General features: G+C 33.2%; 1 protein-coding gene across 4 annotated transcripts; it reads left to right on the forward strand.

Annotated features, from left to right (window-relative positions):
* The first annotated feature begins 154 nt into the window (after positions 1 to 154).
* LOC139976732 (uncharacterized) lies at positions 155 to 26,460 on the forward strand. Of its 4 annotated transcripts, XM_071985434.1 has the most exons (16): positions 155 to 2,789; positions 10,862 to 10,928; positions 13,079 to 13,390; positions 13,754 to 14,089; positions 14,316 to 14,402; positions 14,491 to 14,524; positions 14,990 to 15,050; positions 16,931 to 16,972; positions 17,382 to 17,423; positions 17,927 to 17,989; positions 19,850 to 19,891; positions 20,185 to 20,226; positions 20,519 to 20,560; positions 21,109 to 21,171; positions 21,891 to 21,934; positions 22,564 to 26,459. In XM_071985434.1, exons 1-14 carry the CDS (start codon positions 2,787 to 2,789, stop codon positions 21,166 to 21,168), a joined length of 1,233 nt encoding a protein of 410 aa, XP_071841535.1. In that variant the 5' UTR covers positions 155 to 2,786; the 3' UTR covers positions 21,169 to 21,171; positions 21,891 to 21,934; positions 22,564 to 26,459. The 4 variants fall into 4 exon arrangements, with proteins under 4 accessions (XP_071841535.1, XP_071841534.1, XP_071841533.1 ...); XM_071985433.1 differs by having other exon boundaries at positions 21,891 to 26,460; XM_071985432.1 differs by lacking the exon at positions 21,891 to 21,934 and having other exon boundaries at positions 22,564 to 26,458.
* Positions 26,461 to 26,789: the final 329 nt, after the last annotated feature.

Raw genomic sequence — 26,789 nt, forward strand, 5'->3', positions numbered from 1 at the left:
TACTTCATAGTGAGCAACTTCAGAGGATAACGAGAATTTCCCGGCAAAGAATAACAACTTTCCTTAAAGCTGTAAACAGTCAATACAGCATATACAACAACAAATAACAAATAGCTATCAAAAGTTAAAATACTACGCAAGTTCGGTTACAAGACATTATATTGTTGACGTCTCACAGGTCTCCCAGTTGCAACACTTACTGTTGCATTTACCGCGATATATATTAGTAATCCGGCATAAAAGCATATATATTTCAAACATGTTTTACTTAAGGCCTATCAGCACCTTGCCACACGCAAGTTTCAAATGGAGTCCGAGATGGCTCTGTGTCTAGATTTTCCGTAATTAACATTGGGGAAGTCGGCTTCTCTAAAAGACAAGAAGAAGCAGGATCGATAAAACATTATAAACGCCAAATTAAAATTACATTAGATTACACCTAAATAAAACAAACTGTTAGCAAACTGCTTATCCACTAGAGAGCCTGTGTTATATAATGTGTAAAAGTCAGTTGGCCTGACGTTTCGATCCTAGCAGGATCTTCTTCAGAGGCTAAATGTCCCTTCTGCTACTGTTACTCACGCTATCCTCAAAATACAAACTGACAAAGTATAACAAAGGTACAAAGTATGACAAAAAAATGTTACAAGTAAATGAATAATAATAAGAAAAAGTGTGGGGGGGAGAAGAAATTTTTTTTTTAACAAAGACGTGGCCCGAATTTTAGACTAAATCATAAAATTTTATACGAAAGAAGGTAACGCTTTAAATTACGTTTGAATGAGGATAAATTATTTACAGAATGCAATGCAGTTGGTACGGAATTCCAATAAGAAATAGCGGAGTATTTGACAAAATGTTGACTACTAGCAAGAGAATAAAGGGGAACGGAAAGTAAATTTTCATTGCGGGTATTGTAAGCATGAAAACAATTATTTGATAAAAAAAATAGGAGAAGCTACTTGGTACTTTGTATATGTTTAATGTACATAACATATGCTTCGTGATACTGGGTTAAATTTGTATTGTTTTGAAAATGTATTTACTTATAAGATAGATTGAACAGTTTAACCATACCGTATAACGATTATCCTTAAAATTCTTCTTCTTCTTTGTTTGATATATGTATGCGTGACCAGCCAAATCGGTTTAAACTATAATGACTATTACAATATTATTAAATAATGCAAAATGACCACATTTTACACATTTATTTGATTTATGTATCTGTTTAGTGTACATAAAAAATAATTCATGATTGCTGCGTTAGATTTGCATTGCTTTGAAAATGTATATTCTTATAACATATATTTAACAGTTTAAGCATACCGAATAAAATGATTCGTAAGGTTCCTTTTTTATTGTATATGTATCCGTGATGAGCTGAAACGTTTTAAAATATCATGAATATTACAATATTATTAAATAATACAAAATGGTCACATGATCAAAGGAGATAATGGTTAAACTTGAACAAACTTGAACACGTACCGAAATGAGCTGAAATGTGTGGTTAACATATTTAATATTTCAAGTCAAGGCTTTTCCTCTATGCTTAATAAAATAGCTAGATATTTAAAGTTTTTAAGAAGAGTTCTTTTGGTTTCTATGTTAATGCCAAATGAAAAACTAGCTGAAAGTGCACCCACGAAAAATTACTGCAGTGACTGCATTGTTTGATTGAATGTATATTTGTGCATATATATCCAAAATGTAGGATGAGATGTAACAATTAATATTTTATAGCATCACCTCAAGTTTTAATTAGCTTGAAATTATTTTACAATGGTACAAAAACTCTTTGCATGATTTATTTTGACATTTTTAATATTATTGAAATGTACCATCGCAACGATTTTACACGATTGTCGATCGTGTTCAAAAGCACCTCTAGTCGAATGTTGAAGATGACCACCTATAAATCATATTCTCTCCTGTGCTACAACTGTCTACATCAAATGAATAAATAATCACATAATCGATATACTCTGTCTAGTTTAATCATTCAATTATTCGTTCTGAAGCACCTATACACAATGACCAATATTGGACTTCTGTTATATGCGGGAAACTTACTGGGTTGATTACTGTATATATGACAAATCAATGATACTAATCACAGCGTTAACATCTTTAAAAGTTAAATTTTGAGCTTAACAATATTTGAACAATGTGTGAAATGTGTTTGAAAATGTGTGCCGTGCTGTTTCAAAAGAATATTGTAACGTTGTGATAGTATAGTAAACGTTTGAAACGGTGATTACTTTCAATATTTTTTTGAAAAAACCCAATTTAAATCTGTCTTCTTAAAAAAATCATCAAAGCGTAAACGGTCCGCTATCACTTGTGATGGCATGAAATACACGGGGACATTTATATGATGCGTTGTTCATCAGCAACATTTTAATAATGTTATTGCAACAGTCCAACCATATCAGTGTACACTAGTATGGTATCATGTTTGTTCATAACTTTCTATGCTAATTTAAACATTCGCAATTGGAAAATAAACTGTCTCAGTGTTATGAAGTTACTGCTGAAGAAGCTTGATCAATTTGGATACGTTATCATTCTGAAATATGAAAATGTACCACACATGTTACACTGTAGGTCTGGCGATTTTGAGTTGGCAGATTGTATTTGCATAGACTGGTCACCTGGGTAATGTCCTTTCAATCAAGCATCGACTCACCGTTTGAAGTCCATCTTTGAAGTCTTTTGGTATTTCCATGGTTGAAGATTCACCCGTTTATAATCAGCCAATATACTTGCTTATATAATATCGGATGGTAATTATCAATATATTAATTATGACAATATGCTTGAGAATATGCACTGTCGTTCTCTATTAGTCTAACGTTAGCCTTAAAATAAGCCATGTGTATTTTTATCGTGTAGTCAATTTATGTATTAGTTGCGTACACGTGCAGATTTTCAATACAGATTTAGATTAGACTAAAGACAGTGAATTAATATATTCTGGAATGCGTTTAGTATTACATAAACTGTGGGCGGTTGACTAAGCCTAACAGAAAAGATGATCTCTGAGTCTACGAATGTTTAGAACTAAGATATATCGAAGTGAGTTTCCATTCTTAGGAAGAAATGGACAATGCATACAGTTTAAGGGACTATGGTCTAATGACTGTATTCTAACCACACCGAGCCATCGTGAAAATGCATTCTCACTTCTTTAGTTGAGAGAACATAATTATCCAGAAAATAATTAACATATATATGTTTATGTTATGTTAATTGTTTCATGAGTTTGTGTTTCATTTTGAAATGCTTGCTTAGTGTCTCATTTATAAGCAACTGCACATGTTTTGTCGCCACTTGTTTCGTTGGGCGAGTTTAATCAAGTGCTACGTTAGCCATATGCTCTTCATGTTAACAAAGAAAAGGGAGGTTTTTTCAAAACGGACACTTTCTTGTCAAACGAACAGGTATTTGCCAGCTGTTGATGACCATATAGACAGTCAGACTATGATATTTCTAAAATAAAAATACTCAGTACATTATTCATCATGTGTAGTCTTAAAAACTAGACCGTTTGCAAGTAATGGCTCATAGCACGCATTGGAGATTAGGACTGTTGATCTAAGTCTAGCTAACAAACTGACTCGGCCACGCCATTGCGTATGAACCAAATACATGGTAATAATCAGGGGCGTATCCAGGATTTTCTAACCCGGGGGGCGCGAATTACTATCTAAGCGGAGCGCCACCTTCGGTTGGCACGCAGCGTACAAGAAAATTTCTGGTTTTGATAACCCCCCCAGATCACCGGAAATGACACTTCTCGAGGATGAAATGACCAACCAGATGCACACTTTTGCCTGAGAACCAAGAATTTAGGGAAGCGTCAACCAAGAAGTTAGGGAAGATCTTGGGATTTTCATCCTAGATGTCGCTAGATATTGCTAGATATCCATACAGTACAGTGCCCTTGGGATTTCATGGATTTTTCGGGGCCTGATCTTGGGAAATTGCAAAGGCGGAAGCGGTCACACTCCATGTAGGTCAGTGCACGACCTCTAGTGGTCACTAATATCGTCCCCGTTTTCGCGTAGTGGCGAACTTGCACTTTTGGCGAAATTGTGTTAAATATTGTTCTTACCTATTTCGAGGGTGAAGAATCGGTTGAGCCGGGTTAGAAGTTTTAAAACTGTCTATTTTTTCGTTTTTTCTGACGCATTTTTGACGAATGTCCACCTAAGACCCACTCTCGTTTTTACATACTGACAAATACTTTAGTCATCATTACAACCACTCAGTAACACTATTTGTCTAAGGTCCATGTATTTTTGCATATCGACGAATATTACCCTTTGGAACAAGCCGAACATAACAACCATGTCATACTGACTTGAGAACCAACTAACTGCCATTTGAAAACACCCAGGATTATGGGAAGGTAATATCTTTATTAGTTCACCTCGTCATTTAATTGATTAATACAGTATTCATATACTACGGAAGCGTAGAAGGGACATGGTGATGAAAGAGAAACAAACTCGTCAAAATGACAAAATTCGTAAATTTGCCGAGATGCAACAAGTCGTCAAAATGACAAAAATCTGAAAATTGACATTTTGCCGAGATACAATAACTCATCAAAATGACAAAAATCTGAAAATTGACGTTTTGCCGAGATACAAAAAGTCGTCAAACTGACAAAAATCTGAAAATTGACGTTTTGCCGAGATGCAGCATGTGGTCAAAATGACAAAATATTGAAAATTGACGTTTTGCTGAGATACAACAAGTCGTCAAAATAAAAAAAAATCTGAATTTTAACGTTTAGCCGAAATATAACAAGTCGTCAAAATGAAAACAAAATCTGAAAATTGACGTTTTGTTGAGTTACGACAACTCGTCAAAATGAGAACAATCTGAAAATTGACGTTTTGCCGAGATACAAATCGTCAAATCGTTACAAATGTAACATCTCCCTAAGGAAGTACGGTTTCTCTTAGCTGTTGGCGGCTTTGCTCATCACGAGCATTACTCTAGCCTAACTTAAAACTAACTTTTCCTAGCTAAGTAATACCTAGTTACATAATTGAAGGTCACATACTTTTACATGAAACTTTGGAAGGTACTAGCATAGTTTATACTTAAGTAGTTACTTTGCTACAAAGGACAAGGAGGGGAGGGGGGGGGGGTGAGTTTAGACCGAATTACTAGAAAATCTGTATAGCAACCTTTAATACTGTCTTGTCAAATGCTTCAATTAATGAAGGATCTTTTACGATTTATCAAAGAAACATGGCTTATTCATTGGCTGACACAATTTCTTCAAGGATGGCCCAGACAAGTAAGGTTGGATAAAGGGTTATCGAAAACATTGGAAATAAAGGTTGGTGTGCCTTGGGGTGGGAGGGGGGCCATTATATGCTATATTATTTACTATATATACTGATGAAATTAGGTCAAACTCACACATTTCTATAACAAAATATGCCGATGATACTGCTGTATCATGTACAATTCATAAGAGCTCTGTTGAAACTGACCAATGAAATTTTCAGTGTTCTGTAATTGACATAGTTCCAACATGTGACCGCAAGACTTTATTGCGTAACTCCCCCCCCCCCCAAAAAAAATAAGGGAAATTTGTTTTGGAAAATAAACCATAAAACATGAAGGTCTCATTCTATCAAGGTCGCAACGTATTATTATTATTATTATTATTATTATTATTATTGAGGGATCTGATGTGGCTAGAACCTCCAAAACTGAGTACTGGGAGAATACAGTGACGACAGTTTGACCTTTTCTTGCAAAGCATTAAGGTATTAAAAAAGTATATTATATAGTATCTAGTGTGGCTTACGTTGTGTCTTTCTTTAACCAAAATGCTAAGGAAAATGTTTTCAATACTATTATTCTACCCTGGCACATGTGATCTGTACAGTGCCTGTCTGGTACCATTTTATATTGCAAAAAAAGCAAAGAAAAGAAGAATGAAGTATCTTAAATACACATCATCTATATTAATTTAGAATACAATATACTTTTAGAAAAAGTAAATGCTGCTGCAAGACCTGAGTTTACAAGAATGGCTAATAAGATTTACAGTGATCAGAATAACCCTTTGTATACTGTAGTACTGTACTGAAACTCTCCTGCACAAATCGAGCAGAAATCTAAGAAATCCACACAAAATACCGAACGTAAGTTTACAGCAACTCATTTATTTACCGTGTTGCTTTATACATTCCATTCAAGCACTTAGAATGTTTGTTATAGTCTGTTTGTTATATCGTTTTATGTAATAACTTTTGTATTAGTAGATGTATTTTATATGATATCCTATCATCTTGACATTTTCTCCCTTTTTATATTAGTTATTCTTGGACTGTTTGGTATCCTATCATCTTAAAAAAAAACTTTTATATGAGTTATTCTTCTTGTTGAGGTGTTATATGACTCCTCTCTATAATTTTTATATGTATACTGGAAGGACATAAAAAGAAGGAACAACATACTACAGTACATCTTGAAAACACTTGAACAATGGCACAGTTATTTCCTTCTTTAAATCTGAGGATTCACACGAGCTTGGGTTGGATATTATGAATGTGCCTGTGGGCGTAAGAATTTTTTTATATGTATACTGGAAGGAAATAAAAAGAAGGAACAACATACTATAGTACAACTTGGAAACACTTGAACAATGGCACAGTTGTTGGGTTGGTTATTATGAATGTGCCTGTGAGCGTAATAAAATTTCACATTCGGTTTAAGGGGATAGTATAGTGGAATAGCTTCCCAAAGCGTTTGAAGGATACTTAGAAACTATCGTCAGAGACATTTCACGTAATACACTAACTTGAAAATGAAGAATTGCACACAATTTTCCGTAGTCTGTGTGCTTTATAAGAGTTCCGACTTAACAGATTACGCCACAGGAACTATTATTTTTGCAACTGCATGTGTTCACATTTCATCATATACCTTGTCTATTTTATACATTATAGAAAATGGTGGGGGTTCTTTAAAATTAATAGGACCAATATATAACCCTTTCAGCAGCCGGCTCTCCTTGCCCTCCCTACCTCAACATCTCTCTATCCGACACCCTACATTTCACCCAAGAAACACATACTAAAACACTTACATCCGCCCATACCCATACAAATTCCTTGTCTATTTTATACATTGCAACAAAACGTGGGCGTTCTTTTTAAATTAATAAGACCAATATATCACCATTTCAACAGCCGGCTCTCCTTGCCCTATATACCACCTCCCCTCGTCATATCCGACTCCATCCATGTCACTCAAGAAAAACATACTAAAACACGTATGTTGATAGCTGCGTATAACCCATTCCTTGTCTATTTTATACATTAAGGTAAACCGTGGACATTCTTTTTAAAATTAATAAGACCAATGTACCACCCCTTCGATTATTTTCTTCTATCGTAAGGTTATTCCACCTAACCCCCCCTTCCTCTCCCCATGTGACAGTGAACATTCACGGTGTACCCAATGGCTACTACACACAAAAGTGACGAATACAAGTCTGTGACAGGACGAAACTTCAAAATTTAGTTCTAGCACAGTGACGAATGTGTGGCGAATGTCTAAAATTAACTGAAAATGACATGACATAACGACGAAAATTTTTACACTAAAATTACTACTATGTAAGAAATTTCAGCAACAAACATGAGAACTCAAAGTTCTATTTGTTATATTTAAAATATTGAAAACTTTCGGTAAAAAGATCCTGTTTTAGTTACGTTATACTTAAGTCAAAATATGAAAATCTTTAGAGCGCGTTTTCTCAAAACTCACATTTTGAACATTCGTCACTACGCCAGAACGGGGACGATATACCCGATCACTTGTTATCGATGAAGTGGTGTGTTGCCGGATTTTGTCAAGGTCTTGGTACTACGAGCGAAGGCCATTAATTAAGTTTCGTAACTCATCGGGAAGCGATTAGAGGGATGGGGCGTAGGGTTGTGGGCGCGCGTTTTCATGCAGATGGGAACAATCTCAAGAAGTGATGGGTGCGTCATGTTCCCCGACGACTCGGTCGAGTCCGAGACCAGCCGCAGTTGGTTTCATAGCACAATTGTACAATTGTTTAAGGCGTCCATACACACACACACGTTATGATAAACCATAGATGGTATATATACATATATATATCTACATTAGTGAGAGATGAAAATGGAAACGTCAAAAAAGGAGTTATCGGTGTAAGGGGTAGGGTGAGACGCACCCCCCCCCCCGTAATCCTCGACTCGTCACTGGCTACTATGTGTATATAATAGTGATCAGCGCTTTAATTATGAATGTTCCTCTTCTCTTCCCGGTGTCTTGGCGTTTATCTTCTACTCCCTCCTTTTCTCCTTTTTCTTTTTTTCTTTTCCCTTCCTTCCTCTCCTTCCTTCTTTTTTTTTCCCCCTCTTTTTCCCTTTTTTCTTCTCTTTTTTTCTCTCCTCTTTTTCTTACCCGGGGGGCGCGCGCCCCCAACGCCCCTCCCCCTGGATAAGCGCCTGATAATAAAGTCATCGTAATGTGAACATGACACCAGTGACAAAGGTTGTGCCATCTATTAGGTTTTAGTTTCGATTCGGGCTGGCTGTTTATTTAGTGCTGCAACCTTTGTACCTTGTATCTGGATTATACATCAAGACACCTCGTGTGATATCGTTTACTGTGATGTAGTCAATGCCGTTTATATTTCAATGACAGTGATATTTTTTGGCACCAAATCAATCTTTATGGTTTAACAAATATTTGTTTAACTACTGAGTGGAGTTTCACAAGAATGTACTTTTGGAATAGCTTAGTCTGTGTAGGTGGGTATGATTTCGCTGTACGCGAATCATTGTAACCAAATACAGAATGTTAAACCCGAACTTTCGTTTCATTATTTTGATAAAATCTATATTCTTAGGATAACAGATCATACTTTCGCTAAGGTATTTGAAAAAGGTCTAAAGGTCTATTATATAAATAATAATGAGGATCTCGGGTGGTAGGTGATGATTCGTGTAAATAATGGGGTTGAAAGTGGTTTTGTAAAACAATGGAAATGAGCTCTCGATGTGACACATTCTTCAAGTTGATGAGGGGGATGAGGGGAACGGGTTGGGAACTTGGGTAAGTGATCTAATGTGTTAGTTATCTCATCAAAGTGTCGAATAATAGTCAATAAAATTAGCCACTAACTAACCTGTTATTACTATTAGCATGTAAACCTTTTGAACTTGAGTTTTATATGGGGGTGGGGGTGGGGCAGGGGGAACTGGAGTTGTGGTTTTTAAGAGGAGCTGTTGATATGGTATTCGCACCTTCAAACGGTAAACAATAAAATGCCACCAAGACCTAACATGGATATGGTGTATAAAAACTTTGTGGTTGTCAACCTACATGAAGCAGAAATTGAAAAAAGTACAGGTGACTTATTCTAACACACAGCTTCACCCTATATTTGCACACCCTAATAATGGTATGGCAGGTAATCATAGTATAGTGTAGTCATACCTGTTACATACGTAAATAATAGCCTTAAACGTGGAACGATTCTTTTCATTCCTTTCGTCACACATTTATTCCGTTGTCCAGATTTCTGCTGTTTACTCAAACCTAGATATATAGCCGAGCTAGCTCTTTTCACCCATTTGATGAGCGAACAAAATAGGCCAACAGTTAACAGGTCGGGCTTTATATTACCCAACGGAGCGTGACAGTTTGGGTTTGGGAACGGGTTTCAGTTCTCATTAGAAATTTTTAGAGTAACAAAGATGAAAAAAAAAGAACTTTTACATCCGTGTGGAGTCAAAATGGATGAAACAATCGATAGGGATTCTAAGTTGAACGTGTCCTTCATGAACGAGGGTTGAGGGTGGCCTGGGGAGAAGGGAGTGGGGTGGGTAAACATTATGGGAAACAGATGTTGGTTGAGGTAGAAAGAGGAGGGGGTGGTCACTTAGTATAGGAAAATGTTGGCTTAAATAATAAAATAAAACACTCAGAGAAAATGAAAAATGGCTAATTAGGTTTGGTCATTAATTGGGGTGGGATGGGGGTGGGGGAGGGGGCAGAGATAAAGGGAATCACGGTGTCATTACCTACAAAGGTATGGGGGGTAGAGGAGTGTACAATCCAAGTGGTACTACGATTGGTTATTAAGGGTGAGGAGTTGGTAGCCTGGAGTTTCATACACATCACAATTGCATGGAAAATATTTCACAGGCGGGGAAAGGAGGGAGCCCGGCTTGATGTGGTATCAAAGTTGTTTGGTAATTAAACGAACACGTGTAATTAATTGATAAACAATTATTTTCAATTTATAAACGAAAACAGGTTATAACACTTTCTTCATTTATAACAAAACACGTGTTTGCTTGTAAAATCTACCACCGAAAGATTTTGTTTCACATCAAGAAAGCGTAGTTCATTTGTTGTTAAATGTTAAAGTAAGAATTTTTAATTGGTTCGGGGTTAGTATACATACCTGCTTCAATTTTTACTGTATTATACAGTTAAATAATGCAGACGATTTATTATAAGTAAACTGGACCTTACCCGCAAAGGAAGATGCGAAGTCGCTCATCAACACATGCGATTATCATACATGAAAGATGCATAAATACATTGGTAATTATATCACCCAAATTCTTCACGATAACTAACCTTCTCTCTACCCCGATTTCAACCTCAGATTATCCACGCATCCAATTCTCAAGGCAGTAGCTACTCAATCTATGCAGACCGCAAACAAGGATTAATCTAATGAAAATTAAGCGTACGAAGCTGTTGGTTTGGGCTGTGTTTACACCACTGTTGTACTAGTATGGCATTTAATATATAATCTGTTTCTCCGTTGCAGCAAGCCAACACGATGAACCTTTTTGGCATTTCTTTCATTTTGGTCAGCTGCCTTGCAAGTCTGTGTGGTAAGCTGTTGATTTCTTCAAAGATAACATATTTTGAATGTGCATTTATCTTGAACGTCGCTCAATAGGGTTAAATGCACAGCATTTATTTCAATTAATTTCATTATCTATTTTTTAGTTCGATCATGATTAACTTGGCCTATACGTATATTGAATAATATCACGAATATTAATCGAATGATTAAACCGATTCACACTGAGATTACAGTAACTACCGTAAATCTTAAAGTTTTTTGCCCCCTTAAAGACTAGACCGAGATGATAAATCGGTAGCATGTGTTATAAAGATTACAGTAAGAACGGATGATATATGCAGTCCAAACAAATGCATTAATTTCATTTCAGTAGTTTTTAAACAAATTCTAAAAGAAATATAGGCAGCAAAATCGTAGATGCACAACTCTTTGCAGTATATTCAGTTTAGATTAAGATGGATGTACCAGGATTTTATTGACACACTAAAAAAAAGTGTCCCCCCAGTGGAGATGTTTGCACCCCCCCTCGAAAAAAAAGAAGCTCCCTCAAGGTTCAGTTACTAATTTCTACAAAACTGGATACTTCTGATATATTTCCAGAACAATGTCAACATTTCTTCTTGTTATAATTTTTACCCAATGTTTTGTGTTAAATCTTATATATTGCTCCCATGAACATCACATTGGACTCTAGACCCTAGACAATACAATAAGGACTCTTGACCTATACAATACAATAACGTATCGGCTTCTATAGGAAAAGGGAGTGTGAAGAAAAATTGTACATATCAATGGTCAATTCAGAGATTCTCGCATTACAATAATGTGATATCACATTCAGCACATCAGACGAAAAACCAGCCTAATCTATATGTGAAAAGAAAATCAATGAGACGGTGTGCTTGGTTGTTACAACACTCGTAAAACTGCTAACTTCATATTTTGATGACAATTTAGGCTCGTTTTAAGGAGTTACAAACTCGTTTCGTATATTTGTTTGACTACAAAATCAAATAGAGCACTGTGCAAAAATATGAACAGCAATGATGGAAGTTAAACTCAACCCTCCCCCCCTCCCCCCCCCCAAAAAAAAACAGAGGGTCTTGTCAAAGAGTTTTTAAATTTAAAAAAAAGTCATAGTCATACATAGAAAAAACAATGAATAGGAATTAGGGAAAGTAAACAAAGCAAAACTTAAAGTATGAAATAATGCGAATCCCGACAACAATACCCCACCTACCATCACAAACCCTACCACCGATCAATCCGAGCTACACCCATACCTACTCACGATCAACCCGAGAACCGCCTTCTTCCTCTACAGATACAAACTGATAGAGCATTGAAGTAGAAAGCTATACAATTTTACATGTAGTTTAATAACACCCATAGAGTTTAGGGTATTAACGAGAAGAAATTTAGCCACATTTGAAGATGCTACGATGGCCAAACTTGGAAGCTGATAATGTCAACTTCTTCTTATCTAATTTTTCAAGTTCGACCATCTTCCCTCAGTTTTTAAGATATGCGATTTGTTAATCGGAATGTAAACTGTTCAAATCAAAACCTTCGACCTGATCCTTGAAATTGCGTCTGCCTTCCCTCCCCCCTATTCCAACAGAAGATAAAACATTATTTTTTAGTAATATATTGCATACTAATTAACTATAGAACTAAGTTATTGTTTGAAAGTGCCCCAGACAGCATGATTTCATATAAAGAACTTTCCCAGATTCCCTACTTAAAGAAGAGTTTACTGCAATAATATAATGATCACCCAGTTTTCTTCATAAAATCGTTGATCCGTCGATGATAGTGTGTAATATAATCACGCTGGTGATATCCCTTGTTTTGAACTGCACCCCTAAACCCCTCCCTCGCCCAAGACCCTCAACTTCTGAATTCTTCAAAAAGGCTCTGCTAAGTACTATATTTCTATAGCTAATGATCCACGCTTCAATGCACAGTTCCTCTGCACAATAGTGTTTTCAACAATATCACATTGCGTTTTCATATTACTTGGGTTTGAGTTAAATAATTAATTGTTTTTGTATGCATACCAGCAAGCAATGATGACTAAATAAAAGTCGCATCGTTCAGAAAAAGCAGTTGAAATAAAGCATCTGAATCATGTTTTCAAAACCCAAATAAAACTTTTACATTCATTTAATCTAGTTCAACCAGCTCTTGCAAACTGGCCAGTATTCTTCATCGAGAAAGGTGAAACAGCAGTGGTGCCGTGTGTACCGAAAGGCGATGAGACGGCTTACTTCTGGAATAAAGGAGAAGATTTTGCAACTAGCCAGAGCGTAGCGTCTAGAGTGCTTGGCATCCCTAGGTCTGATTCGGAGAAATATTTAGTGAATGAGGATGGTAGTCTCGTCATTTACAATGTTACCCTAGCAGAAGGGGGAAGATATCATTGCAGAATTGTATCAGAAAATGCCAACTGTCGCGGGGCTGTGACAATTGAGGTCACCGTGAATGGTAAGTGCAGGTGTAAATCGTGTGTACTGTGTACCACACTTATGTTACTTTTTAGTAAATCTTGAAAACATGCTTGGAAATATATTTCTATGTACGCAATGACCATCATATCATATGTTGTAAATAAGTTATCCCTAATTCTTACCCTAACTGACTGTTGGTTGCAAGGAGAATGCTCACAAAGCAATGTGATTGGTAGTGTACATTTTAAAGACTATTTTCGATTATGTATGGGCTCTTACTGGTTGTTACGTAAGCGTTGTGTGACACATTCAGTATTTGGTATTTTCGAGAACTGCAACAAACCTTCCATCATTGATTTTCTGTTGCATTTATTATGTTCTTACATATACTGTTTTTCAGATTTCACATTCGGAATCGAACAGTGTGAACCAAGTGAAAGTTGCACTCTTCAAGTGGAGCCCTCTAAGGAAACAAAATTAACCTGTACGGCAAAAGGTGGCCCATCATCGTTATCTTTAAAATGGTTTAATGGTTCGAAAGAGATTAATTCTGTATCTAATGAGCCTCCCTTGAATGAAGAATCCAGTACAATATCAGAAACAATTACGGTGCCGAATGAGTTTGGATTACCTCTTACATGTGAAGCTGTTGCTAGTGAAGATAGACGAGCATGTGCAAGATTTGCCCATGTCAGACTTGACAAAACAGATACAGCTAAAGAACAAACAGATGCAGGTAAACTAAGGGCGTATCCATCCGTCAATCTCCTCCCTAGTTCCATCCAGTCATATGTCTGTCTGCCCAACTGTTAATCCGGCCATGCACCGATTCGTGCAGCCAAACAACTGACTCTCTTTACTTGTTTGTATTTTAAATTTATTTAAACGTGTATATCATATATTGTCTATTTATGGTTCTTAATGCAATGAGTTGATCGAACAAATTTTTTTTTTTCTTACAGATAAGTCGTCAGCCAGGTGGATCATCCCGCTTGTTCTGCTTATAGTTGCAATCGTGATCATTGTTTTCCTACTGAAATATATATACGGTATGTAAAGTAAACTACCAAAACTTACCAACACCTTTCACGATTGTCGTTTTTACTAACTAATTTGCATGTTATTTCTTAATTTTAGATAAAAGGGAAAAGTATGCACAAAAGAAAAAAAGGTAAGAATTCTTTTATTGCAAAGTTATTTGCTACACAATAACAGTTCTCAATAACAATGATTCAACAAAGTGTTCAAGTTGTTCAAGTGTTTTTAGTCATACATGAAACGTAATGCCATCAAAAAAATAAAATTTAATGCAGTTTCATTGGTTGGAAAAAGCGATGGTATTATTCGATATAATGCATTTATTTAATTTATATGATTTTTTAAGTGTAAGAAATTAGAAGCGTATTTATTTCACTTCATACAGGCACCAATATAAAGGATCAAATATAGATATTTAGCTATCACTGGTTTAGAGCAACGCAGTTTGGGCAGTAATGTCATTGTGTGAACGGTTAGAATTATTACCATCAATCATTATTTGGTTCAGCAACGATATCCTTATAATAATGGATAAACCAAAACAGCTGCTTTCATGACTGAGATGGATAAGTTAAAATTATTTGTTTCCATTGTGCAGATTCAACACCAAGACAGGCGAACAGGAAAAGGAACTTGGCCAAAAAGATTCACTTCTTAAGGTTTGTCGATAAACGTTTACATTATTTAAGGTTTTAAGTCCTGAATTTTGTAGCAATTGTTCTTTCCAGAAGCACATTACACAGTGGATTGCTTTTAACGTTTAACCAATATCATGTGATGCCATGTTCATTTCCTTTCAAATCATCATGTTTGTTATGCAATTGGTATGTATTGTGGATCAAGGTATTTGGTATTTCGCGTCACGGCTCGAACCTAGGTGATTTTTCTTTCAAAAGGGATGGTATCGAATTTGTAACAACACTTTGTTACATCTTTTATTCTAAGATTAAATGTTTCAATATTTTAATTCATTTTGACCAAAGCCACAATCCACACTATGCCATTGGTATCCATTGAACTATGTTGACAAGCCTTCGTAATCGGATAATTGAATATGTGTAATCTTTATATGGCATGTTTCTATCTGTAGCAAATCAGTAACTGTAGGATATATATATATATATATATATATATACATATACATATATATATATATATATATATATATATATATATATATATATAATATATATATATATATTTATATATATATATATATATATATAGTCTGTTCAAAGTATCTCTTTCGAGATCCGGCTTTAGGAATCACACAAATGATTTCGAGTTGGTTAGCATCATGTTTGATCTCTAGAGTAAGGCAAAATATGTCACCAAAAAAAAAAAGAACTAGTATTGTTTGATACAGGCGACAAACGCCTACAGTGGAACCGGTTTCGAACCTCTGGATATACAATCAGCGTCCATAGCCTAGTGGTTAGGGTGTCCGCGTACAAAGCGGAAGGCCCGTGGTTCGAATCCCGGTGGGGGCTGAAAGTTTTTTCACTGTTCTTGATTTTCCAATTCATTACGATTTTCATTTGTATATATAAAAAATATATATAATAATAATAATAATAATAATAATAATAATAATAATAATAATAATAATAATAATAATAATAATATATATATATATATATATATATATATATATATATATATATATATATATGAGTACCCGCGAAAAAATTAATAAAATGGAAGATCTATTTATTTTCTGTGTTTTGACAAGATTATGATTTAATTGAACAAGTTTACTCAAATTGGGTAGGTTCTGACCTACGTGGTATACAACGGATTACTTGAACATCAATTAACCTTGCAAAAGAAATAATCGAAAATAAAAGAATAGTACAATATCAACGATATATAGCATAGGTGTTTGATTTGAGAAAAAATGGAACGAAGGAAACAAATTTGTAAACATTTTTGCAGTGATGGGTAAAGAAATATTAACAACAGATATTAAATACCATCAGTCCTTACCGATTAAATCAGAACTAAACGTTTTCAGGTAAGAAACAAATGTCAACCGTGTACAGTTATAAATAATAATGTGTGGCTTCATTACTAATGAATGAAACAGAAAACAGAAAACAATTTTAAAGGCATAGTAAATTTCAAATATCGTCAATATACAATGATGAGTTTTAATTGTTTTCTTTATTTAAAATATACTGCAAGATTGTAGATCACGTTATTAATTATAATAATAACTGATAAGATACCCCAGCATTTAGGAAAATGAATGTGGTTCGATCAAAGTGTATTTCTTGACATAATTAAAGTGTTTGTAAAAACAGCTATATCATGAAGATATATAAAATATTGCAAATTGTGCCGAAGGCTTCATATGTATTCCTATAATTGTTAGAAACATGTGGAAAGTATTTATACTCCTTCTACTTTATTATAAATTAATGGAATTTAAGATTAAATGAATGAATTGGTAGTTTTGCTTCTTATTTTGTTTGGTAAATGTTAAATTGATAAATCTCATTTAGAAAGAACTAATATGTTATTATTTTTCTCTAAATAGAAACAAGACGGAGAATTTGCAGACCTTCAAGAAAAATTTCAAGTAAGTGTGACAAAACTGTGATGAATTCATAGGACAAAATATTTTTTTCTTTCTTGTTTTTTATATGTAAACTTTGAATTATATTCTTGATGATTAGTATTTAGACACAGCAGCCATGAAATGACAATCTAGTTTTTACTCTAATTATTACTTATTCAAGACGTAATAACAAACAAAAGACAAAAAAACATGAAAACATGTTGAAAGTATCTATATTGTGTTTATATTCGTTTTATAATTTACTAACCATACAATTCTTTTCTAACTTCTCATAAATAAATTAATGACTTACAAATTAATATTATTGAATGAATCGGTGTTGTTTTATTTTTTAGTTCTTTTGCTAATTGTTCATTTAATAAATCCCAATATAAAGGAAGTAATATATTATTCTTTTATTTCTAAATAGCAAAAAGACGGAGAACTTGCAGACCTTAAAGAACAAATTGAAGTAAGTGTGACAAAGCTGTGATGAATTCATAGGACAAAATAAGTAACCGAATTCTTTTGTTTTGTTATATAAACTTTGAATTTTATTTTTTAAGGATTGATACTTAGATATGACATCCATAAAATGATCATATTATTTTGTAGTTCTTATTATTACTTATTCAAGAGGTAAAATAATAAAAAAATCTAAAAACAAAACTGTTGTGATGTTTTAATCGTTCTTTCTATATATTTTCTTTATTAGACTTAGCGTAAAAGATTGGAGATCGTGTTATTAATTATAATAATAACTTAGGAGATACACCAACATTTAAGAAAATGAATGTGGTTAGATAAAAGAGTAATTCTTGTCTTTATTAGAGTTCCTGTGTAAGCAGTTATATCATGAAGATATATAAATTATTGCAAATTGAGTCTAAGGCTTCATATGTATTCTTATAATTGTTGAAAACATGTTGAAAGTATCTATATTGTGTTTATATTCGTTCCTATAATTACGCGTAGAAAGCAAATGGAGAACTCAAAACTGTTAGGGAGGATCTGACGGCGAAGAATGAGACACTAACGGTATTTAATCTCTAATAACTTATTTCAAGAATGCAAGAAGTCAACTTAAATTAATCACGAAAAACAAGTGACACAGGAACACCTTATTTCTTGTATTTTTAGCACCATGGAAACCCATTCATGTGTAAATTAGTAATTTAGTTATATTTTGGTTAAAAGTAAATAACTAATACATGTATCAGATTTCCTTTGTTTTTCATACGTTTATTTTCAATACACGGAAATTATATCACAGGTGAAGATTGTTTCAACGAAAATACAAATACGGACTAAAGGATAATTGATCAACTATACATTAGTGTTACTACACTGTATTGTTTACACTCATCAACAAATTTATGTTGAGACCTATCAACATCAACAGGTAGTCAAGAATAACTTGAACACTAGTTCAGACTGCCCCTATGACATTTTCAAAGTGAACTGATTTTAGCTTAAGCGAAAACACAAAATATAAAAAATGCGGTAACCACTCAGGAAGTTTTTCCTGACAATGGAATATGTTTTATTATAATTTACTAAAAATTAAAACAAAATATTTTCTACTTTCTAATGAATTAATGAAATACGTTAAGATTAATAAATGAATTGGTGTTGTTTTATTATTATATTTATTTGCTAATTGTTCATTTAATAAATCTCAATATTAAGGAATTATTTTCTCCTTTCTAATGAATTAATGAAATACAAATTAAGATTCTTAAATGAATTGGTGTTGTTTTATCATTATTTGTGTTTGCTTATTGTTCATTTAAAAATATCTCAATATAAAGGAAGTAATATTTTATTCTTTTCTTTCTAAATAGCTCAAAGACGAAGAACTTACAACCCTTCAAGGCAAATTTAAAGTAAGTGTGACAAAACTGTGATGAATTCATAGGACGAAATAAGTAACCGAATTTATTTTGTTTTTGTATATAAACTTTGAATTCTCTTTTTTTTTATGATTGAAACTTAGATATAACATCCATAAAATGACAATAATTTGTTTTATTCTTATTATTACTTATTCAAGAGGTAAAACAGAAATGTAAGAAGAAAACTGTTGTTTTGTTTTAATCGTTTATCTAAATATTTTCTTCATTAAACTTAACCTGTTGAAAGTATTTATGTTTGTTTATGTTCGTTTATATAACATGAGTGTTACAATACTTTATTGTTTACACGCATCAACAAATTTAGGTTAAGACCTATCAACATCAACAGGTAGTCAAGAATAACTTGAACTCTAGTTCAGACTGCGCCCATGACATTTTCAAAGTGAACTGCTTTTAATTTAAGAGAAAAAACAAAATATAAAAATGCGTTAACTACTCAGCCATTTTTCCTGACAATGGAATATGTTTTATTATAATTTACTAAAAATAAAAAATCATTTTCTACTTTCTAATGAATTAATGAAATACAAATTAAGATTATTAAATGAACTGGTGTTGTTTTATTATTATTTGTGTTTGCTTATGTTCATTTAAAAATATCTCAATATAAAGGAAGTAATTTTTTATTCTTTTTTTTTCTAAATAGCTCAAAGAGGGAGAACTGACAACCCTTCAAGAAAAATTTAGAGTAAGTGTGACAAAACTGTGATGAATTCATTAGACAAAATAAGTGACCAAATTTATTTTTGTTATATAAACTTTGAAATCTATATTTCATGACTGATACTTAGATATAACATCCATAACATGACAATATTTTTTAAATTCTTATGATTACTTATTCAAGAGGTAAAATAAAAAACAAATTAATATTCTTAAATGAATTGGTGTTGTTTTATTATTATTTGTGTTTGCTTATTGCTCATTTAAAAATATCTCAATAAAAAGGAATGAATTTTTTATTCTTTTTTTTTCTAAAAAGCTCAAAGACGGGGAACTGACAACCCTTCAAGACAAATTTAAAGTAAGTGTAACAAAACTGTGATGAATTCATTAGACAAAATAAGTGACCAAATTTATTTTTGATATATAAACTTTGAAATCTATATTTCATGACTGATACTTAGATATAACATCCATAACATGACAATATTTGTTAAATTCTTATGATTACTTATTCAAGAGGTAAAATAAAAACCATCTTAAGATTATTAAATGAATTGGTGTTGTTTAATTATTATTTGTGTGTGCTTATTGTTCATTTAAAAATATCTCAATATAAAGGAAGTAATTTTTTATTCATTTCTTTCTAAATAGCTCAAAGAGGGAGAAATGACAACCCTTCAAGACAAATTTAGAGTAAGTGTGACAAAACTGTGATGAATTCATTAGACAAAATAAGTGACCAAATTTATTTTTGTTATATACACTTTGAAATCTATATTTCATGACTGATACTTAGATATAACATCAATAAAATGACAATATTTTTAAATTCTTATGATTACTTATTCAAGAGGTAAAATAAAAAGCAAATTAAGATTCTTAAATGAATTGGTGTTGTTTTATCATTATTTGTGTTTGCTTATTGTTAATTAAAAAATATCTCAATATAAAGGAAGTAATTTTTTATTCTTTTCTTTTTAAATAGCTCAAAGAGGGAGAACTGACAACCCTCCAAGAAAAATTTGAAGTAAGTGTGACAAAACTGTGATGAATTCATTTAACAAAATAAGTGTCAAAATTTATTTTTGTTAAATAAACTTTGAAATCTATATTTCATGACTGATACTTAGATATAACATCCGTAACATGACAATATTTAAAGATTGTTCGAAGAGAATACTAATATGAATTAAAAATAATATGAACAGCTATAAAATGACATTATATTTTTAAAATTCTTATTATTACTAATTCAGGAGGTAAAAAAAAAACTGTTGTAATATTTTATCTTCTCTTTAAATATTTTCTTTATCAAAATTATTCTGAATTATTGGATATCACGTCGTTCTATATAAGAATCACTGATTAGCTACGTTAAAGCTTAAGAAAATGAATGAGGTAAGATTAAAGAGTAATTCTTGGCATAATTTAAGTTTCTGTAAAAGCAGTTTTATCATGGAGATATATAAATGATTGCAAGTTGTGTCTATGACTTCAAATGTATTCACATAATTGTTGAATACACGTTGAAAATATTTATATTGTGTTTATATTTATTCCAATAACTACGAGTAGAAAACAACAGGAGAACTCGAACAAGTAAAGAAGGATCTAACTGAGAACAAGGCGAAATAAACGGTAACTATTTTCTCTCGAACCCCTTTATGTGTTTAAATTAGTAATTTAGTTATTTTTTGGTTAAAAGTATATAACTCATACTTGTATGAGATTCCTTTATTTTAAATATGTTTTTTGATAATATATGAGAAAAATGTCACAGGTGAAGATTGTTTTGAGGAAAATACAAATATGAATTCAAAGATTCATTAGTAATAATATTAACAGCCATAAAACGTCAATACAATGTTTTAAATTTTTATTATTACTAATTCAAGAGGTAAAATAAAACCTTAAAAAACTGTTGTAATATCTAAATTGTTCACTCTAGATGTATAATGTTTGCGGAGTTAATGTAGAAATATGTAAGTTTCCCGTTAAAAAAAAAATCATCGCAGAACGTTTTCAATAATAGATTTATATAAGAAACATTACCTGCAAACACTATAAAGTCACTAGTTAATCAATCAATGTGGTGGCATAACACATTAAACAAAAATGTACATATATGCATTCGGAAATTGCAACAACTATAGAACTTTTTCCCTACTTAAAACACAATGTTAAAATAGTAACAAATGTGAGACAGAAAGCACCTGAGAACCAGATCCTTTAACGTCTCTGGTTGGCATTGCCTGCTGTTTGGGATCAACTTCATTTGAGTATTTACTTATCCGTAAGTATTTTTATTTCTACAGTTATAAAACATATTGAATAAATAACCCTTTGAACAATTACAGGACGCTGCAGAAGGACAATAAGATAGAACTCCACGAGAGTAATGGTATTGTTTTTAACCCTATTCCTAACTTGCCAATTGTTACATAATGTATTAATTTTTTTGAAGTAAGACAATTAACTATGATATAACGTTAGTAAATTTTATCAGTCACTTAATATACTTATTGCAACGTTGTTAGTGTGGACATTTTAAATCCCAGTATATTTTCAACTTTATGTAGAAAACGATATATGTGATAATTGTTAACGTCATTTAGAGTTATGTAAGAAAAATGCAGCGAAGAGTGTTGCAGTAAATAGATGAGTGAATGTTGGAGTTATGGGGTGAAAGATTGATTGGATGGATGCGTGAATAAGAACATAGAGTGTATGATTGAGATCTGATTTGAAGTTGTCACTATTTTTGTAACAAGAATCATCAAAATAAGGAAAATGCAAAGTTTATGATAGTGTGCTTGGTTTAATACAAAAAAAAAAACGATTTAGCTTAACCTGAGAATATGCTACTAATATCTATTACAATTTGTAATTAATATAAATCAAGAACAGACAGTCAGTTGCTCAAATGTTTAAAAACTTAAAAATGGATGAATTCCTCGAAACGATCCAACGTGGCAGGGTATCCTTTTTTTTCAAGCCACTCCAAACTACTACTGGTTCTTTTTACTTTAGGTACGCCGTATATATGCCCAGCATTATGGAAACGAGATCATCGAGCTTTTCTGACTATATTCAATGTCACGTGACACGACGTCAGCACTTACTATCGATCTGATTTATTGGCTTCGGCAATTACAGACTGTGCATACCGCGCATGAATGTCATCAAAGTCCATGAACCTCTTTTCCAGAAAATTAAATTGCAATTTATCCATATCAGTTTCACTAACCCAGTTTTAAATACATAACTTGTTTTACTCTACGCTCCATTACTACCCTTGGGTGTGCATCATTTCGTTTTAGTATCCATCCAACCCAATATTTCAATCCACCGTTACAATTTTTCTAATTTTTCACATTCACACAGAAATCGATTCCTCAACCATCCTTCAGTTTACATGTAGTTGAAGTAGTTGTTGATGGCTATCGTGTGTGTGCATTTTTATATTACTTTTGTATTCGTGGAAGTTGAACACGAAGAAAGTTCAACAAAAACCTTTGTGAACATACTAATTTAAGCCTTAATATGAAAAATATAATTGATTATAATAATTGTTCTACGTAAATAACATGATCTGAAGAAATTATGAGCTTTGAGCATTAACATAACACTACGGACCATAATTATTAGTCACACACAATCTGTCTATTACACATTTTTTATTTCATTGCTTCATCATTTTCATATGCATTCTGCTTTATCAAATTTGTTGGATTAATATGAAACGAATCTACTAAAATCTATTTGAAGCAAAATGCCTTCTATTTCTCATCGTTTCTCCTTCGAAGTAGAGAAAGTCTCCAAGGCAATATCTTTTCTAAACAGATATGTTAATTTTTTAGAGAGTACATCATGCTTTAGCGTATGTGTCATTTAACATTAATGGCGTTGATATTATAAACTATAGCAATGTAATCACGCAATTCTTGAAACACTGAACGAAATATGTAAGTTTATTATTATTTGTTTCATTGTAACTCTCTACCAAAGTTGTCATATTTGACCACCAAACTTAAAACTAGATCAAGCTACCTTACCTCAGTAACGCGATCTCGTAATGTAGCCTTCAAGCAATTACGATTAATACAGGAAAAGTTCAAACATGTTTCATATTATACGATACGAATATGTTTGCAACATGTGTATGGCTAAGATAATTATATTCAATCATTTATTTAGAGTAAGATTGGTCTACATTGTCCTTGCTATCAAGTAGTACCAGACTATCTCGCTTTAATTATCAACACTTCGGGGTTTGTAATAATTCCGACATGGCAAACATAATAAAATCTTTTTTGCCAATACATATATGGAATACTCGCTACTGAACAGTAATCTGTTTATGAGTAATTGGTGGAATCATTCAGACGTTGTAATGGAATAATATGGACCGCAAAATGGTGTACGAAACCCTACCGAATCTCTCACGGATTAGTTATTGCAATAAAATTACACAGTTACAACATTTAATTAAGAAACCTAGACAATGATGGTTTTACAAATAATGCATAAATCATTCCAAAACATTGGATGCACTTTTCATGACTAAGGTAATGGGGCGATATTTTGTTCCTAAAACGACTGTATTCAGTGTATCGTAAATCAATCTACACCATTTGGTACTTAGCACAAGAGGATGGTACATTTTGTTAAAAAGTATTGAACGTATAGCAATAATAATCGAGCTACAGAAAATAAGCATTACTTCCAAAATGACAAATGATCATGTTTCTTTTTATATATTTACATATGTATTTTAAAGTACGAACTATCGTTATGCAATTTTACTTTGCTTTAAATTTGTAAATATATCACATAATTTTAATGTGAGAATAGGTTTGAGCCTTACAAATACCGCTGCCACGCCCACTATATTATTGGTACTGCCAATCATCTTTTCATGTTCGAAAACTTAACGTATAGAATGTATAGCTTTTCATGTAACTAATTTTAACAGTTACATGTTGGTTAAAGCAGAAAACTATTACTTGTCAATATGTAGCCAATGATATTTTCCATGGGATGATAATTATCACATATTATTATGTAACAGCGCTTAAACTAGAATGGTGTAATTGAGGACTTTCATGAAAATTCATGAACTTTCATGATCTTTACATCTTCAGTTGAACATCTTATTGGATATTTCTCTTCTGATATAGAAATAAAGCAAACTTGTATTGATTCATTTCATCAGAATAAACGGTTTAATATAGAAATCATTATTTTGTTTCGGCAAGCCATGGTGCCGTGATGCTTTTTAACATATTCTATTGAGTATAAAAAATGAAATCTACCGAAAAGACAGCTCGGCCCCAAAAATTCACCCTAAGCGACTTCCATGCTCCAATTGAAATTTGCATGTGGATTATGTCCACAACGTCACTTCCTGTCTGATGGATCAATCTTGAATCCATTCACTGATCCTTGCACTAATCCTTGGGAACGCACATGTATTCTTACGCAGTTCATAACGTGAATAAATAACGTTAGCAACGTGAATGTTAACGATGGGTTGAGAACGGTAATCTTAAATACCTGGACGTAATCTCCCTCAGTGCAATAGCGCAGTTTGATAAACAATTCATATTATAAAGAATATTCTGAGCACTTACAATATCTACGATCAGGCGCCGTGGTATTAGAAACAAACCGACTTGATTGATATAAATTAATAAGATAACGTACCGTAAGTAGACGTCTTGTATGAGATTTTGTCAAAGAGTGCCACGCTGAACGTTACCATCAGCTCCTTTACTACTAGCCTTAGCATTGGCTTGAGCTTACTCGTGCGAGAATATACTACTTCAAAGAACACCGCGTCTGAGTTGCGGTCACCAGCCTTCCGGAGGCCGGAAAGCTCAACTCTTTGAACAAATGCCAGGTACACGATTGCTTTCTTCATAGTGAGCAACTTCAGAGGATAACGACAATGTCCCGGCAGAGAATTACAACTTTCCTTAAAGCTGTAAACAGTCAATACAGCATATACAACAACAAATAGCAAATAGCTATCAAAAGTTAAAATACTACGCAAGTTCGGTTACAAGACATTATATTGTTGACGTCTGACAGGTCTCCTAGTTGCAACACTTACTGTTGCATTTACCGCGAAATATATACATAATGCGGCATAAAAGCATCAATCTTTCAAACATGTTTTACTTAAGGCCTATTAGCAACCTTGCCACACGCAAATTTCAATTGGAGCCCGAGATGGCTCTGTGTCTGTTTTTCCATAATACACATCAGGGACGTCGGCTTCTCTAAAACGACAAAAAAGCAGGGTCGATAACACCTAATTAACACCATAGTAAAATTACATTAGATAACACCTAATTAGAACCTTGAATGTATCACCCAGCGATTAAAATCTCCTCTCTGCCATTTCAATGTTATGTTTATGTTTAAAGTTAATACATCGATTACAGGTTATTACCTAATTTCCGGCTTAGACTCAAATTTGTTACAAAGTCGGCCTCAATATCCGTTGATACATTGATGCTCATGGAAGTAAGCTTACTGCGCTAAACATGACCTCCGACGTATCATGATCCGAGGTTGAAGTCACAGAAAAACCAGCTGATGGCTACATTGAATTGGAATAGGTAGATTCACCCTTCAGCGAATCTTCATCAACTTCAGTAAACAAAAGGATGACATTGAACTTGACCGAGTTCGGAATGATCCTAACGAAGCTCATATGCCTCAAATGGAAGCAAATCCGTATTTGTGAGAGCAACTCCTTCCAGACAGAGGCACCAGTGACAACCCAGTAGTATTTAATCCGGCAATCCAGGACCGCCTTCAAGTTTGGTTTGTTTTAAGTTTTCCGGTCGTGAGTATACTTTAGAATGGCGTAATACATTCAGTAACTTTAGTCCTCTATATCATTTTTCCCTTTAGGTTCAGCTTGTCTGTCGCGTTAATTTCTTATTCAGAATGTACGTTTTGAGACATCAGTGACTAGATTGCTTCTGAAGAATCGTCAGTCTACAAGTGTATATTCACTATTCATAACGTCAGACCTATTTGGGACATCTTCAGCGTACATTAATACACAATCTTCACCATTTAAATCTTCCTATCTTTATAATGGAGTTTTCTGAAGCAGAGCGAGCCGTTTGAAAAAGAAAACATCCCATATATTAATTCCTTTGCTAGCAGTTGAAAAATTATTCATGACTTAGCCCTGTTAAATTGTTTACCATGCTGTAGTGCCAATACGACGACAGGGA

Source organism: Apostichopus japonicus, chromosome 12 (assembly GCF_037975245.1).
Source record: "Apostichopus japonicus isolate 1M-3 chromosome 12, ASM3797524v1, whole genome shotgun sequence".
NCBI lineage: Eukaryota > Metazoa > Echinodermata > Holothuroidea > Aspidochirotida > Stichopodidae > Apostichopus > Apostichopus japonicus.

Excerpts from the sequence above, each read along its gene's own strand:
- LOC139976732 (XM_071985433.1), top strand. Across the intron at positions 17,424-17,926 it reads ACCTTAAAGAACAAATTGAA|AAAGCAAATGGAGAACTCAA; the intron begins GTAAGTGTGACA and ends AATTACGCGTAG. Across the intron at positions 17,990-19,849 it reads CGAAGAATGAGACACTAACG|CTCAAAGACGGGGAACTGAC; the intron begins GTATTTAATCTC and ends TTTTCTAAAAAG.